The sequence below is a fragment of the Geotrypetes seraphini genome, chromosome 2 (genome assembly GCF_902459505.1).
Source record: "Geotrypetes seraphini chromosome 2, aGeoSer1.1, whole genome shotgun sequence".
NCBI lineage: Eukaryota > Metazoa > Chordata > Amphibia > Gymnophiona > Dermophiidae > Geotrypetes > Geotrypetes seraphini.
In genome coordinates this window covers 493772225-493789936 of record NC_047085.1, presented here as the reverse complement: position 1 = coordinate 493789936, position 17712 = coordinate 493772225, and the positions used below count along the sequence as shown (strand labels likewise).

General features: G+C 46.4%; 1 protein-coding gene across 1 annotated transcript in view; it reads right to left on the bottom strand.

The window, feature by feature from the left end:
• PTPN23 (protein tyrosine phosphatase non-receptor type 23) overlaps positions 1–14538 on the bottom strand; it is a 190485-nt gene extending 175947 nt beyond the window's left edge. The window contains exon 1 of the mRNA XM_033931921.1: positions 14321–14538. Within this exon, the coding sequence (XP_033787812.1) occupies positions 14321–14404 (84 nt within the window). The 5' untranslated portion in view covers positions 14405–14538. The remainder of the gene's footprint in view (positions 1–14320) is intronic.
• Between the last annotated feature and the right edge of the window lie 3174 nt (positions 14539–17712).

Here is a 17712-nt window from a genome sequence, read left to right as displayed (position 1 = left end):
TTATAAATAACTTGAAGAGAATACAGTTGGTATTTTTGGACCCTAAAAACAGTCCCAGAGTCCCTCCCCCCAATTTTCCCATAATCTTCAATAGGGGTAAACCTAGCTTGAGAGAATTTCAGTAGTTGAAATGTGTTATAACCAGGGAGTGAATCAATATGCAAATGGACTCTTCAACACTGAAATGAGCTCTCCAGCAGATTTTTAAAAATTGCCAAGCCATTTTCTAAAAGCAGTGTCGGCTTTTGGAGACAAATATAAGCGACTGGTCCAGGGATGCCGGTACAAGCCCAAACACTTTAAAATCATAAGTGTTTGAGGCTTGTGTGGTTAAGACAGAGCTTAAAGGAATGAGACAGGGACGGCGAAGGGGAAATTGAGTTCCTGCAGGGACGGGGAAAAATTTATCCTCATATCAATCTCCAGATTGAACATCTCTCCCGCCATTGTTGTGTTTTGGTTTTATTTTTTTTTTTTCTCCAGCAATCGCCAGCGATGGGCACATGCAAATTTAGTGAGTCTTCGCTACTCTCCGCCAACCTCATTTACATGAGCGTTTTTTGGAGAATGACTCGCTTTTTAAAATTTGCTAACAGAACGGCTGTGTTAGTAGACTGTTGCTTTTTAACACGGTTTAAGTCATTGGTGGTACAATGTTGGCATTTCCCGTTGTCGTCTTTTTCAGCTTTGGTATTTAGAGCACCCATTAATATCAATATATCATGTTTTGGAACTTGATTGATGTCTTGAAGTACGCATTGGAACTGTCCTTCCCCGCATCTTGTGGGTCCATAACACTGTTTAACTGTGACCTTCAATATGCTGAACTATATATCTTACTGCAATTAAGTTTCTCTCAGAAACTGGTCTCATTATATCACTGTCTCAGCCGAAACTGATGACAAGAAGCTTACATCACTTTATGCTCGCCCCATCTTTATTTCCAGACAGTATTATTGTTGTTTCGTCAATAGATTTCTGTCCACTTTGTTTCACTTACACCGAGTATGTCAAGGTGACACCGTTTCATTTCCTTAATCAATTGCACACAATTTATTGTTTCCATTAGTGTGTACACACTCCAGCAACCAATCTTGGTGATGAATTTTGCTGTATTAGAGGAGGTAAGGTAACTGTAATATATTTGATATACTGTGGTACCTTGGTTTGCGAGCATAATTCGTTCCAGAAGCATGCTCGTAATCCAAAGTACTCGTATAGCAAAGCAACTTTCCCCACAGGTCATAATGGCAACTCGGATGATTCGTTCCACCCGACCCCCCGAGCCGACACCTGACCCGACCCCCGAGCCGATCCCGGGAAGCAGCAGTATTGCTCCTCCCGAGGCCACCGGCGCTGCTCCCTCCCTTTGCAACCGCCTCCACCCCCCCCCCCCCCCATTGACTGGCCCTGTCCTTACCCGTGCGCCGCCGGTGTTAGAAAGTGCCTGCTGCCAATTTTCTGCTGGGCTGCTGCTGGGCCTTGAGCATCTGCACATGCTCAAGGCCTTCTAGATCTCACCCTCTCCGAGATTCTCATTACATAGGGAGGGAGCAGCACCGGTGGCCTTGGGGGAAGCTACACTGCCGGTTCTCGGGGTCGGGTGGGGGCTCGCAAATCGAGTCAATGCTCAGTGACAGTTTGCTTCAGTGTTTTGCTCGTCTTGCAAAACACTCGCAAACCACATTACTCACAAACTGAGGTTTCACTGTACTCTCTTTCTTTGGTACAACCAAAGCAGTTTACATAAGAATTGCTGCTGCTGGGTCAGACCAGTGGCCTATCGTGCCCAGTAGTCCGCTCATGTGGCGGCCCTTAGGTCAAAGACCAGTGCCCTAACTGAGACTAGCCTTACCTGGGTACGTTCTGGTTCAGCAGGAACTTGTCTAACTTTGTCTTGAATCCCTGGCGGGTGTTTTCCCCTATAACAGGCTCCGGAAGAGCGTTCCAGTTTTCCACCACTCTCTGGGTGAAGATGCACTTCCTTACGTTTGTTCGGAATCGATCCCCTTTTAATTTAGTCGTTTTGGCTTTGATCTCGGTTTATTATATATCAAGTATGATGTTTTCTTTTGACATTCAACGTGCTTTCCTTATTGCAAGTTTCGTGGTGGTAGCGCAGTCAGCCTTGTCAACTAATCTGTGCTTCAATACATTGTCTGTTTATGCAGTCTTTTTAGTTTTTACCTGACACCACTTCTGTGCCCAAATTAAGGGCTCGCACGCACCTTTTTAGTGTGCGCTAACCCCTGCGCTAGCCGAAAAAATACCGCCTGCTCAAGAGGAGGCGGCAGCGGCTAGCACGGCTGGCAAATTAGCACGTGTTATTATGCGTGTTAAACTGCTAATGCGGCTTCGTAAAAGTATTTTACATATAGGTTTTCAAGCCTCTGTAGCATATGGTATTTCCACTGTCAGCCCTCAGCAAGAGGTTTAAAAACAGACACGCTGTAAGTACTGGGTAGTGCTGCCTGATTCACGATTTGAATCGGTTCACCGATTCACTTTGGGTAAATCGATTCGAATCGATTTAAAACAACAAAAAATCGGCTTCCCGATTCGGGTGACCCTCACCCTTCAAGCAGGAGCAGCAGCGCTGCTCTTGTTGGCCGGCCGCTGCCGCACCTGCTTTAAAGGGAGAGGGGGGAGGGTCAGTCGCGAAGTGCTGCTGTCCAGTTCCCCCCCACCAGCGTCCGGTTCCCCCCTCCCCCCCGTTTACCTTTGAAGAGTAGCCTGCACAGAAGATCGCAACATTAGCGATGTCTGCAAACGAGCTTCGGAGCTGTTTCCTCTGCCGCAGTCTCGCCCCTCCTCTACCGTGGCAGAGAAATCAGCTCCGAAGCTGTTTGCAGACATCGCTAACGCTGCGATCTTCTGTGCAGGCTACTCTTCAAAGGTAAATGGGTGCGGGAAGGCCAGGGGGGAAGCCGGACACCAGTGGGAGGCTAGGGGGAACTCGCAGGCCTTCCGGGGGAGAGGTGTGTGAGCAGTCCTTCGGTGTGGGGGGTGGGAAAGGCCTTTAGGGGGAACAGGCAGATAGGCATTTAGTGGGGGGAGACAGGCCTTCAAGGGGGGGGGAGACAGGCCTTCAAGGGGGGGGAGACAGGCTTTCAAGGGGGGGGAGACAGGCTTTCAAGGGGGGGAGACAGGCTTTCAAGGGGGGGAGACAGGCCTTCAAGGGGGGGAGACAGGCCTTCAAGGGGGGGAGACAGGCCTTCAAGGGGGGGGAGACAGGTCTTCAAGGGGGGGGAGACAGGCCTTCAAGGGGGGGGGAGACAGGCCTTCAAGGGGGGGGAGACAGGCCTTCAAGGGGGGGGAGACAGGCCTTCAAGGGGGGGGAGACAGGCCTTCAAGGGGGGGGAGACAGGCCTTCAAGGGGGGGGGAGACAGGCCTTCAAGGGGGGGGGAGACAGGCCTTCAAGGGGGGGAGACATGCCTTCAGGGGGGGAGACATGCCTTCAGGGGGGGAGACATGCCTTCAGGGGGGGAGACATGCCTTCAGGGGGGGAGACATGCCTTCAGGGGGGGGAGACATGCCTTCAAGGGGGGGGGAGACATGCCTTCAAGGGGGGGGGGAGACATGCCTTCAAGGGGGGGGGGAGACATGCCTTCAAGGGGGGGAGACATGCCTTCAAGGGGGGGGAGACATGCCTTCAAGGGGGGGGAGACATGCCTTCAAGGGGGGAGACATGCCTTCAAGGGGGGGAGACATGCCTTCAAGGGGGGGAGACATGCCTTCAAGGGGGGGAGACATGCCTTCAAGGGGGGGAGACAGGCCTTCAAGGGGGGGGGAGACAGGCCTTCAAGGGGGGGAGACAGGCCTTCAAGGGGGGGGAGACAGGCCTTCAAGGGGGGGAGACAGGCCTTCAAGGGGGGGGAGACAGGCCTTCAAGGGGGGGAGACAGGCCTTCAAGGGGGGGAGACAGGCCTTCAAGGGGGGGGAGACAGGCCTTCAAGGGGGGGGAGACAGGCCTTCAAGGGGGGCAGGCAGGCCTTTAAGGGGGGCAGGCAGGCCTTTAAGGGGGAGAGGCAGGTTTTCATGGGGGAGAGGCAGGTCTTCATGGGGGAGAGGCAGGCCTTCATGGGGGGGACAGACCTTCAAGGGAGGGGGCCGTGGTGCAGAAGTACACGGAGGGAGGGAAGGGAGGTTCAAAGAGACGTGCATATGCTGGACTTTGGGGGGAAGAAATAATGGGTCTAAAAATAGAGGAGAAGAAGAGAGATGATGGACAATGGGATTTAGGGAGGGAAGGAACAGAAAAGGAGAGAAGTTGGACACAATGGATGGATAGAGATACTGGATAGGAGGGTAGATGAGAAAAGAAAGGGAGAGATGGTGGACCCTGGGGTGGTGGGGAAGGATGGAGAGATGCTGGATGAAAAGGTAGTTAAGAAAAGGTGGATCTGTGGAGGGAGACGAAAAAAAGGAAAGATGCCAGAGGACAGAGATGGCAGGTGGATTGTTAGCACGGAGAAAGAAGAAGACCCTGGCAAGCAAGTTATCAGAAGACAACCAGAGCCTGGGACCAACAAGATTTGAATAATGACCAGACAACAAATGGTAGGAAAAATAATTTTATTTTCTGTTTTGTGATTACAATTTGTCAGATTTGAAATGTGTATCCTGCCAGAGCTGGTGTTAGACCGCAAACGTGAGCTAGGATTTAACAGAGAGAGGAAAAGTCTTTTTAGTTTGTTGATTTTGTTTACACCACAGCGCCAGTGCGGTTAGGAGAAGGTAAACAGGGTGAAGAGGCTGTTAAATAAACCCACCAGGATGTTTGAAAAAAACACCCAATTGGGAAGGAAAATCGATCGAATCGAAAAACCCATTCAATAGGCTGAATCTAATCAAAATTTTTTTTCCTGAATCGGGCAGCACTAGTACTGGAAGATAGATGCGAGAGTAGCCTTGCTTCCCAGCTTTCACGAAACCTATATTCCACAAAACATACTAAGCTAGCAGCCTTTTATTTTGGTCTTAATCTTTTTAGTTATAATAGACTCTAGTTGTTCTGTTTGGACTCTTAAAATACAAACTTTTTTTTTTTTTTTGCTTTGAGTTAGCTCTTCAGTTTTACATATCACAGACCTCCTTTCCATGTCTTAGTGCGATGCCTAGGGACATGGAGTTCTAACAAAAAGGAGAACAGCGCCTATTAAATCAGGTTCATAATGGCTAGCATAACCAAAAAACATTCAGGACCTTTTAGGCAGGCAACATAAATCAGAGAAATGATGGTGCAGCTGCATGGCATGACTTTTTTTTCCCCCAGTTTAATTAGTACACTTCTCCCTCCGTATTCGCTGTGAAAGGAGATTAACAGAACCGCAAATACAGAAAAACCGCAAATAACTTTTTCATATGTTATTCACTGATTTCTATTAAAAACCATCAACATGGTGAAACCGCGAATCACACGGTGGGAGACCTGGCCTGTTCCTAAAGGAGAGGCAAAACACGGTGAAGAAAGTGCTGGGAATCAGCGATTTCTCTATGCAAACTGATGTAATTTTGGGGGGGAGGAGCCCGCAAGCTAAAATCCGCGAATAATCGAAACGGTGAATGCTGAAACCGTGAATACGGAGGGAGAAGTGTACTGAAATCAAAACAAAGCAAAAAAACAACCCCCCACCATCACTACAAAAATTGCCTACTAATGCTTTTATCAGAAATCATACTGTCAGCCGTCACCATCACATCTTTATTTGGACCAGAAACATTTTTGGCTTTTACCGCTTGAAGGCAAGAAGAGTCACGTCTGATAGTAGTATCATTATACCCCATTACACCAAAACATGAACATCACTAGCTTATTAATGCAACTCATAAATCCAGCCTCTGTTGCTTTTTCTACCTTGCTTTGCTAACATATAATTAGGCTCCGGGGATGGGCATGCTGAAATCAGTGCCATGGCTGCAAGTTAAACTTTAATGAGAGGCTTTGCAACTCTAGAAATCTGTAAGCTGTGCCTGCAGTAATGCAGTGCTCCTCCCTTCTCTCTCAATTGCTTAGATCTGTGATGTGCACTTAAGCAACAGGACAAATGAGGATGATGGTTTAGTACAAGTATAGTTTCACATTTCTGCTTCAGGTTGAAGGCCAGATAACGATAAAACATTCTAATGCACTGTTCCTCAACTGCTGGTCCGTGGACCGGTGCCAGTCAGCGCAGGGCTGGCAAGATCTACGAGCTGCAATTTCCTGCCGGTCCACGCAGGGCTGGCGAGATCATGGGGAGCCTCCGACAGTGGCTTTCTCCCCTCCCAGCAGCTGTCGGTATTTGCCAGTGCAGCGATTCACGAAGGCAGCCTTGGGGCTTTTGCTGAGTCGCGGCCGCCTCTGATGATGCAACTTCCTCTTTCCTCCGGGGACTTCTAAGCACAGGCTATCGTCGACCCCTCCCCGTTCTTTTAGCGGGCTTCCTCGGCGTCCATGCTTGTGGATACGGATGTGCCGACGCAGTATTCCAGGGAGGCTTCCCCCTCCTTTTCGGCTGTCTTTAAATAAAAAAAAAGAACATCGGCACCGTGACCATATTAGGTCGGGCAGGTGCAGCAGTGCGTTCCACCGAGGGCGACCTCAAGGAAGAGTATTCCCGTATGGTGGAAGCATGCTTAGAGGTCTTGGAGGGTGGTCTCGTCGAGGCCAGCGGGACTACACTCACCGGCTGGATGGCCAGAGGCTCCGAGGGAGGCTTCTTCGGCAGCTGAACTGAACCTGAAGGAGGAAGAGGGGACTTACCCGGAGCGAGGTCTTTGAGGTCGAGGCCGCTGAGACCTTCGAGGTCGAGGGAGACTTGCCTGGGGCTGAGGTCTTCGAGGCTAACGTCGAGACCGAGGCTGAGGTCAAGGCCGGGGTCGAAGCAGGAGCAGCCTCCATGGCGAAGAGCTCCGCGATCCTGGCCCTACGTCGCCGAAGAGCACTAGGTTGAAGAGTGGCACAATGAGGACAGGAGTCCGTTGGATGATCAGCACCCAGGCACAGGATACACCAGCGGTGCGGGTCTGTGATCGAAATAACCCGACGGCACTGGGAGCACTTCTTAAACCCGGTAAGAGGCCGGGACATAAGGAAAAAATGGCCACGGCCACGAGCCCCCGGTTACCGTGTCGAAAGACAAATACTCTAACAAAAGCAAAAAACGATGAACGAACCGCACAGCGACTCCCAAACAAAATAAAGAAGCCACGGTGCTAGAAAGGCACTTAGAAGAACACAGAGACAGGGCTTTCTGGCTCCGCGGAAAACTAAGAACTGAAGACCACGAGGAGGGGATGCGCCCTCTAGTGGAGCGGGAAGGCACACGCATGCGTGGGCAGCACTAGCAAATTTTGAGATCTTCAATCAAGTTTGCTTGAAAAGCTGTCCGCGACGGGGCTCCATGGATGACGTCACCCACATGTCGATAATATGCTGCCTGCTTGTCCTGGGATAAAGGGGATATATGTGAAGGGAAGGAGAGACAGGGGTTTTGTTGATCTTTGCTCTGTATTATTTGCATTTATAAAATGACAATTGTACAGAATATTGTTTCTTTTTATACTTTAATAAAATACATTCAATATAAAATCATAACTGAGGCTTGTGAGGATGGGTTCAGATGGTTTGCAGGGACCGAGCTTGCAGAGATGGGGTGGAAATGTTTTTTGTTTTTTTTTTTTAATTTCAGTCCTAGTAGTTTGCCGAACCACAAAATAATTCTTTTATTTCCGCCGGTTCATAGGTGTAAAAAAGTTGAAGAACACTGTTCTAATGCAACCCATGCCACCCTTCACTCATGTTATAACCCGTAGCTTCCACAAATGAGCACCACTTTCTCATCTTACACAAACCAAAGGGGATGGGATACCCTGAGAAACCCAAAAAGACTACAGTACACGCTCTATTAACTGGAACTCAAGCAGCCAGAAAAAAAATATAAATCAAAGAAATACTGTAAATAAAAATGAAAATCAATTTCTGGCGGAAATTTAAGTGTAAACTTGGCACGCCACACCTGAGTACACCCACGCTTTGCCTACCACATGTCCGATAGTTTGTCAGAAACAGTTTATAGAATGGCATAATATGAGGAAACACTCACTTATTACCGATCCCAATCTCACATTAGTGCACCGAGGACAATTTAACCACTCCTGCCTCATGTATATATATGTATATATATATATATATATCAGAACCAGATCTGCAAATAACAAGTTACTAAATAAACTAATTATCCACCAGAGATGCAGGTCTCGCCTTCTTACCTGAAACATAGCTCTGGGCTGTTTGTCTCTTTAAAATCTCATTTCTGCTCCACTGGATACAGTGTTCCTCACTCATCCAGATCAGACAAATTTACAATTTTTTTTTTTTCACATAACCATAATCGATACTGCTACTTTACCAGGTTTAGAGTAGAGGTCTGCATGGGATCGGGGGAATCCCCCTGAGGTCAACGAGACTCCCACTGGGATCCCTCCCAGGCCCACGGGACTCCCACGGGGATGAACCTGGGGTTCCTATGCTGAAACCTACCTAATATCCAGTCTGGGTCCGGCACCGCGCTGAGCTCCCGACGAATCAGCAGTTACAGTCTCTGTTACGTAGGCAGTGAGCTCAGCACGTAGGCACACAGAGTCTGTGTGCCTACATGCTGAGCTCACTGCCCACGTGACAGAAACTGTTGCTGCTGATTCGTCGGGAGGTTGTCACGTGCAGGCTAGAGCCGAAGACAGCCTGCATAATTCTAGAGCAGGAGGACAGAGCCCTCCTCCCCCGCCCTCCTGGACAAACCCTAACCTGGCACCATGGGGCTGGGAGTGCACTGCCCTGTCTGCTTCAGCAGCAGGAACTGAGGAGCAGCTGCTGGGAAGGTTCCTGGGGCCTCGGGGCAAAGTTTCAGTCGAGTGCTTGTTTCTTGGATGGCGTGGTGGCTTCGAGCCCTGGGAGGGAGGTGAAACGAGCCGACCTGTATCTTCGATGAGGGCAAAGCAATTTTAAACTTGAGGGTTAGGTAGCAGCCCTGATCAGCCCATTATTTCACAGCCTGCTGTCTGCTGGAGAGCTGTTTGCGGCAAAAAAACGTTTTGGTTTTCTTTTCTTTGTACTGTGCATTTTATTGAAAATGCTCCCCAACTACTACTGCATTCGAGCAGATAGCTAGCTCCTGTAAGTATTTCAAAATAAGCTGTAGATTTTGCCACTTTCTAGAGAGCGATTTATGACCAGCACTGGCTTGTTTTTTTTACTTGAACTTCTGATGCTGCTCAATTTAAATGGATAAAAGCAGAGCACAGATCCCAGTATTGAAAGTTCAAGAAAAAAATAGTAACGACCGAGTTATTGTATCTCTAGTATCCTAGTCGCCATCTGGCACCACAGCTCTCCAGAGTTGAGTTGCTGTAGGAAAGGAAGAGTTTTGGGATTTTATTTTTTTCTGTAAGACATTCAGCTTGGATGGGATAACTTATAGGGGGTATAAGGTTTTGTTTTATCATTGGAGATCAGTTTATCACATTAAGAAGTAGGTGCTTAATTCCTGGAAGCTACTCAGAGGGGGGGGGGGAGCATGAAATAGTCCAATCCAGACAATCTGCTGATCCTTCACTGCAGGTGATATGCATGCACCATCAAGAGTTTTTGCTGTACCTCATGTTATTTTGCTCCTAAATGAATCGTTTATTTCTGATATATGTATAATACATGCCAGAGATCCAATCTCTGTTCCAAGTTGGCTGCTTATTGTCAATACATCAATGGGAAATCAGGTTGGCTACGCATGGCATGCTGCAGGCAGGAAAAGAAGATGAGCCTCTCGGCTCGAGCTGCTTCCAACCCCTGCTGTTATCTGGACTCGAACAAAGGAGGGGGGAGTGCATTTTTGAACACAGAAGGCATGAACTTGGAAGAGAGGGTGGAAGAAGGGAGGGAAAGAGATGTTTAGGTGGGGGAAGGAATGCATTTTTGGACACAGAAGGTATGAACTTGGGAGAGAGGAAAGGAGGGAAAGAGATGTTGAGGTGGGGGAGGGAATAGAAAGGGAGAATTGGGCATGGGTGCACTGCTTCTGTAGTAGGTCACTAAGCTCCATTCCCCGCTGACCTGCTAGCCCCGCCCTGCCAGCACTCTGATTGGCCGGCGTTCTTCAAGAGGTAGATTAATTACACGCCGGTCAGGAGGGGAAAAAAGAGAAGGGAAACCGCATGGCTCCACAATCGACTCGGGTTGCCTGAGCGATCGACTTATTGGGCACCCCTGTTCTAGAGTCTCCTTTCAGCAAAAGAGACCCACTGCCTGTACATTTATACCTTGGAGGTATTTAAATATCTCAATAGTATCTTCCCTATCTCACCTTTCCTTCAGATCAGGGTGGAATACAATCAATGATTTTAAAAAATAATCAAAATTTTTTTAAATAAAATTCTTTTGAGGAAAAAAATCTAACTAAAGATACTTTTCTATTTAAGATACATTATAGTCCAAAAATTATTCATCCTGAAATATGTATTAGTTTATAATTATGTAGCATGCAATGTTTAAATTTTTTGCTAAGTCTTTATGGGTGGAGTAATGTCCACAATGATCCTGTTGTATGTGCTTGTACAACAACAGAAGAAGGGAATGTTTTTCTTGCAGAAAAAAATTGATACCTCAGGAAATACACATATTGCAGAATACTTACAGGAAGTAGCAGCAAAAGCTATAATGAAATGTGAAAAAAAATTAAAATGGCTAGTATGCAGTTTAGTCACAGACAATACTGCAAAATGTATCCAAGATGACAAGAAATTTAGAAGAGCCTGACGAGAATACCAAACTAATAACATATAGGTGCAGCACTCATTTGCTGCACCTCCTAGCCAAAGACTTCAGTGTCCCAGAAACTAAACTAAAACTTAGGGCTCCTTTCACTAAGGTGCGCTAGCGTTTTTAGTGCACACTAGTCGAAAAATTACTGCCTGCCTTAAAGAAGGCTGTAGCAGCTAGCACGCGTGCTATTCCGCACGTTAAGGCCCTAACACACCTTTGTAAAAGGAGCCCTTAGCTTTATGTCAAATATATTTTATTGAGCTCAACAAAACTGGAAACTTGACCTCCTCCTCTGACCTCGACTTACCTCCAGACTCTCCGACTCCTCCAATCTTGTCAACCACTAAATGGCTTAACAAAATGGATCACTCTATCCAACTAATTACCCTGTCTTCGTCACTCCCCATACTAAATGCCTCCGCTCTGCCTTATCAACACCGCAGTATGTATCTACGCCGTAGGTAACTCTGCTGTATGTAACATCGCTCTATGTAACTTACAGCAAATGTAACCTAGCTGTAAAATAACTTCACCGTAAATGTAACATCGCCAAAAATGTAAACGTAGCATCGCTGAAAATGTAACTTCGCTGTAAATGTACAGTTTCTTCATCTGTAAACCGCATAGAAGTTCCATGGTAATGCAGTATACAAGAATAAAGTTATTATTATTATTAGCTTTATATACCGGGTCATCAACCAAAGGAAGCTCGACTCGGTTATCAATAATTTTAAAAATACTGAAAGAGAAACAACAAAAATTTCAAAAGGATTAATTTTCAAAGTGTTTAGCAAATAGAAAAGTTTTTAAAGATTTGCGGAAGAATTGAAAAGGACTGGGGCTCCTCAAAATTAAGGGGAGTTCATTCCATAGTTGAGAGAATGTGAAAGATCTTAACTCCTTTAATTCCTTTTCTGGAAGGAAGGGAGAGTTTGAATTGTTGAATGTCTCTTGCATAGGAAAATCTGTAAACGTTCCACAGCAGAGGAATGAGGGGAATAAAAATACCATATAAGATTTTGAAAGAGATGCAACCACATTTAAATTGAAACCTGAGATAAATCGGGAGCCAGTGAAGGCTCAGAAGCAAAGGCGTCACAAGGTCAAATTTACTTTTTCCAAAAATCAGCTTCGCAGCGGTATTTTTGTAATGCTGAAATAAATAGCATTACAATAATCTAACCGGGATAATATAATTGATTGGACCAGAACAGAAAAATGTTGATGATGGAAAAGAGTTCTAACCTTCCTTAGCATTCGTAAACTGAAAAAGCATAAAGACTAATGCCATTGAAATTGCAAAACACTTTCATAACAATCATTTTGCAGCAGCTCTGAAAAGAATGAGTGGAACCAAGCTAACACTCCCTCAAGATGTTAGATGGAACTCTGTAGTGGACTGTTTTGAGCAGTATATCAAGAACTGGCCTATTCTGATGTCACCTGGTTGTAAATATTAAAATTATACCAGCAAGAATGAGTCTGTAGAAATCCATGATTTAAATCAAGTCTTTCTGACTAGCGATTTAAATTGTGATTTAACTCAAAACCACCCTGTTTTAGGAGTGGCCTAGTAATTACAGCTATAGCCTCAGCATCCTGAGATTGTGGGTTCAAGCCCCATGTTGCTCCTTGTGACCCTGGGCAAATAACTTAATCCTCCACTGCCCCAGGTACATTAGACAGATTGTGAGCCTGCTGAAACAGATGTGAAAAAAATGCTTGAGTACCCAAATGTAAACAGCTTAGACCAGTGTTCTTCAACCACTGGTCTATGGACCAGTGCCGGTCCACAGAAATTTCCTGCCGGTCCACAGGGCCAGCACATGCATCAGGCCCAAAACAGTGTTCTTCAACTGCCGGTCCACGGTGCGAACGATGCAGCGTTATCTTCGAGCCAGCTTCCTCTTCCTGATTCAGTGCACAAAGCCACGGGTAGTGGCTCCTAAGGGCATCCTGCGCCTGAACCGGAAGCCTTCTCTCCGACGTTGCAACGTCAGAGGGAAGGCTTCCAGATGAGGCACGGGACGTGCAAGGTGCAATTAGTACTATTATGGGGGTGGGGTGGAGATTGGGTAGAGATGGGTGGGGTCTGGCCCACAACTTAGCCCAGTGTTCTTCAACCGCTGGTCCACGGACGATGCCGTCCACAGAATAAATATTTTATTTCTGCCGGTCCATAGGTGTAAAAAGGTTGAAAAACACTGTTCTATACCATTCTCCCAGGGGAGCTCAGTATACAAGAATACAGTTTACAATAATTTATTCAGGATTCCCAAGCCCTGCCAACTGATAGCTGTAATAGAAGTGAATGGGAGAACCAGGAGCGCGCATCCCTGCTCATCAGAATGGGGATGCAGAAGCCTGTGGCTGCTCCTACTGTCAGCGGTGCACATGGAGGGATCATTCAGTCAGAGTAAGTATTACTGCTTTTCTGGGTTCCTCTCCAGTGTCCCTTTAATGAAACTTTATTATTAGATATATACATCTTCTATATTAGTGATTGCAAATTTGGGATCTGCTCAACCTTTTTTGGGCTCATCAGCTAATGTTAGTGTTTGTGTGGCCCCAGAAAAACATTTTTTGGCCAATGCAGCCCAGAGAAGCCAAAAGGTTGGACAGCCCTGGTCTAATATCAACAAATACAGGTTACAATTTGCCATAGATATTCTTAACAGTGCATGCTTTTTTTAATACAAATTTTTATCCTATTGGGATCTAGTGCCAATGTACATTCTTTGTAATCGACTGGTCATGGGTAGGCAATGGCTGTTACTTCTCCTTTTCCTACTTTTCCTTGATATCTCTCCTAGAAGGTAGCCTATACTTTAACAAGGGGCATTTTTCAGAAGTAATGGCCCCTGTAGAGAGTCAGAAGTTGCTTTCCAGGTGGAAACAGTTGGGTTTATATCAGAGCAGGAAAGATATAACGATGGCTCTCACACCCTGCTCCTATTCCCTACACAGAACTTCACTATACTGCACTTTTTACCCCATGACCCAACAACCAGACCTAAACCTGCGCGAGCGTCTCGAGCGTGCCAATCCCTTCTTTTGTATTGTGTGGTTGGCGGGCTCCTTGGCCAGCGATTGGTGGCGCATGAATCACGTGATCCCTTCGGGTAAGTGAACGGTGACGCGTTCGTCATGTGACCCATTGTGATTGCGCTTTGCTCGCTTAATGGATCGCAGTGTACAACTGATGCTATCGGCAACAACAACAAAAAGCGTGTCATGGAGTGAATCAACAGACCGCTAAGGAGCGTCGGTGACTAATGACGCGCGAATCACGTGACCTGCCGGAGACAGCTGCCCTTGCCCGTTGATTGGTGACACGAGTCCGGTGACTCTAGTCTCTCACATATGGGTGACAGCGGCGCGGGGGGGGGCGGCGGCGCGGGGGGGGGCGGCGGCCCGGGGGGCTCCCGCAGTGGCCGCGACCACTACTGGAAGCTTTCGCCCCTTCCTCCCCAACGCAGCGCCCCCCTCCGCTCAGACCCCCCCCTCTTCCTTCTCCTTACCTGCTTCACGGCCTGCTTAAAGCCGAACTCGCCAGCCTCCTTCAGGTCCAGGCAGATCATGGGCATGCGGGGCACGGCCTCCATCCTCCCGCTGGAGCCGGGGGACCACTCCGGAGCTCCGCCGCGGCCAGGCTAAACACGCTCCGACAATAATCCGCTCTCATCCCGGAAGCGGAACCCCGGAAGTGACATAAAAGCAGGAGACGCGCGCCTGGCATGCTGGGACTTGTAGTTTTCTCTTGAGGGTGGCTGGCGGATTGCTTTCGCCTCAAGTGCAGTTGGAGCAGAAAGAAAGGGCGACTCGTATTATGTTCTCTTCATATTTTATGTTCTCATATTTTTTCCTGCTGCAATTTTTTTTTACATATTTGCATACTAACCCAAGGCCACTAAATGGTGATAAGCAGGGATGGGGAGTAATGTCTTGGTTGGAGAGACGGCTTCCCTCAAGTCAAGCTTTTGCTGCTGATGTTGAGTTGGGCAAAACAGTGGTCGGGTTTTGCGTGCGCTAAAAACGCTAACGCAGTTTAGTAAAAGGAGCCCTAAATAATGCCAGTCACATAACAAAACATGATTTTACAAAAATAATTCCCTGCACAGTCAAGCTTGCAAGGACTATTAGATGTCTTTCAGCAGTTCCCCTCCCTCCCTCCCCCTTACCTTCGTGGCCAAGTCAAAATGATCTATCAACAATAAAATTTTAAAAACACAAAGCACATTGTATGCAGAGAAAATGTTAATTTTCATTTATATTCCACGGTTTTCAAAGAGGTCAAGGCAGATGACTTTATGCAATGTCACCTCCGTAACAACTATACAAAAATAAACAAATATACCCCCTCCCTTTTTACTAAACCGCGATAGCGGTTTTTAGCGTAGGGAGCTGCGCTGAATGCCCTGCGCTGCTCTCGATGCTCATAGGCTCCCTGCGCTAAAAAACGCTATTGCAGTTTAGTAAAAGGGGCAATAGTGCAAAATATAGACAGCCGGTATAAACTCTAAAAACAGACACATTTTGATCACTAAATTAAAAATAAAATCAGTTTTCCTACCTTTGTAGCCTGGTAATTTCATCAGTCTCTGGTTGCACTTTATTCTTCTGACTATGCATCCAATATTTCTTCCCTTCTTTCAGCCTCCTGTATGCTTCCTCTCCTCCAGACCTCATTCCCTCCCCCAACTTTTTCTCTCTTTCACCCTGCCCCCTTCTTTCTTTCTCTCTCCATGCCCTCTTTCTTTCTGTATGTCTGTCTTTCTCTCTCTCCGTGCCCCCTTTCTTTCTCTGTGCCCCCTTTCTTTCTTTCTTACTCCATGCATGCCCCCTTTCTGTCTGTCTCCCTATCTTTCTCTCTCCATGCCCCCTTTCTGTCTGTCTGCCTGTCTTTCTGTCTCTCATCTCCCTTTTTTCTTTCTGTCTCCCTGCCCTCCCCCAAGCCACTGCCATTGGGGAACAGTCCACCACCACCGCTGGGGAATAGGCTGCTACCGTCGCCTTCGGGGAACAGGCTGCCACCGAGTTCTGAGCTCTCCGTGCTTCCCTTCCCTGTAAAGAGGATGCTGAAGCGCTGGGCCAACCAACTTTTGCCACCCGACGTCAATTCTGACGTCGGAGAGGAAGTTCCGGGCCAGCCAGGCAGCGATTGGCTGGCCCGGAACTTCCTCTCCGATATCAGAATTGACATCATGTGGCGAAAGTTGGTCGGCCAGGTGCTTCAGAGTCCTCTTTACAGGGAAGGGAAACAGGTTGGGCACCCCTGCTCTAGCTAGCTGAGCCACGAGCCGCACTCAAGTAGCTAAAGAGTCACATGCAGCTCACGAGCCGCGGTTTGCCGACCACTGTCCTGGGTCAAACCAAAATTCAATCCAACGCAGTACCCTGTTTCTAGTTATACATGTATCATCTGCTTTTGACAAAGTGAAAGCAGAGTAATTTCCAGAAATAAATCAATCACATTCAAACATAACAGTAGGAAAATACATTAACTCAAGCCCACATCACTATACAATTTCAAGAAAAAATAATGAAAATCAAATACACTAACCCCCCTTTTTACGAATAAATCTCTCCAGCTGTAATGAATCATAAAATATACTCAAGAGACCATGTTGCCCAAAGTGTCAACCTCCTTTTACTATCTGCCAGCTGAGGAGCATTCGCGTATACTTCTCAGAACCTGAATTTGCCCAGTTACAATATGCTTCCATGTTGTCTCGTATGGACTTCTATAATGCATTACTAGTTGGCTTATCTGCCAAAGACCTATCTTGCCTCCAAGGTGTCCAAAATGTTGTAGTTTGCCTATTAAAAAACTTGAACATCCGTGACCCTGTGACCCTGGCTTTACCTTCCAATAAGATCACAGAGAACACTATAAAGTTGAACAGCATTACATACTCTATTATGCCAGTTATAAAAATTTTAGGGGTTTATTTAGACCAAAATGTATCACTTGATTCTCAAATTAATGCACTAGTTAGGAAAACTTATTTTATGTTATAGAAATTGTGATTGATTAGGGTATATTTTGATTCTTTCTCATTTAGACTACTGGTACAATCATCGATTTTAGAGTTCCCTGGATTACTGTAACATCTTTTAACTAGCCTCCAGTAAAAAGAATATCAAAAGGTTTCAGAACATGGCTGTTCGGTTGATTTTCAACTTGAAAAAATTTGATCATGTAACTAAATACTATTGGAAGCTGCATTGGCTCCCAGTTGAGGCAAGAACATTATTCAAGTTAGGTTGTACCTGTTACATTGTTTGGCCTTATACCTGATTATATTATTGATCACTGTAAATTTACTGACAGTTTTTCTCGGCAATTTAGATTACACTTCTCCCTCCATCTCCGCGGCTTCCGTATCTGCAGATTCGCTTATTCGAGATTTTTCAGCTGCTGACTCCACCCCCTAATTTTTATCACTGAACACCGCGTTTCACATTGGAAATCGCTGCTCCCGGTGGTTCATGGCAGAAATCGTTGCTCTCGGTGGTTCCTGAAGGAAATCACTGCTCCCAGCGTTGTACGGAACAAATCGCAGGTTTATTATCTTTTTCAGGTCTATTTTACCGAAAAACCGCAAATAAGATGCAAAAAGTTATTCACGTTTTTTTGGTACTCACGGCTATGTCTGCCCGCATCCCCCGCGAATACGGAGGGAGAAATGTATTTACATTTCCTACTATGAAAGGTTGCATATACAAAAAGATTTTTCCATAGAATTTTATCTTTTCAAGCTGGATCACAGGATAAACCCTTTTCTGTCCAAATGATAAACTCCATCTCCTATCTTTCCTTTAGAAAAATGCTAAAGACCTACTTATTTAACAAATTCTTCTGAATGTGATTATAATACACTGTGCTTGTACAGTCTCTTGATTGATGTTA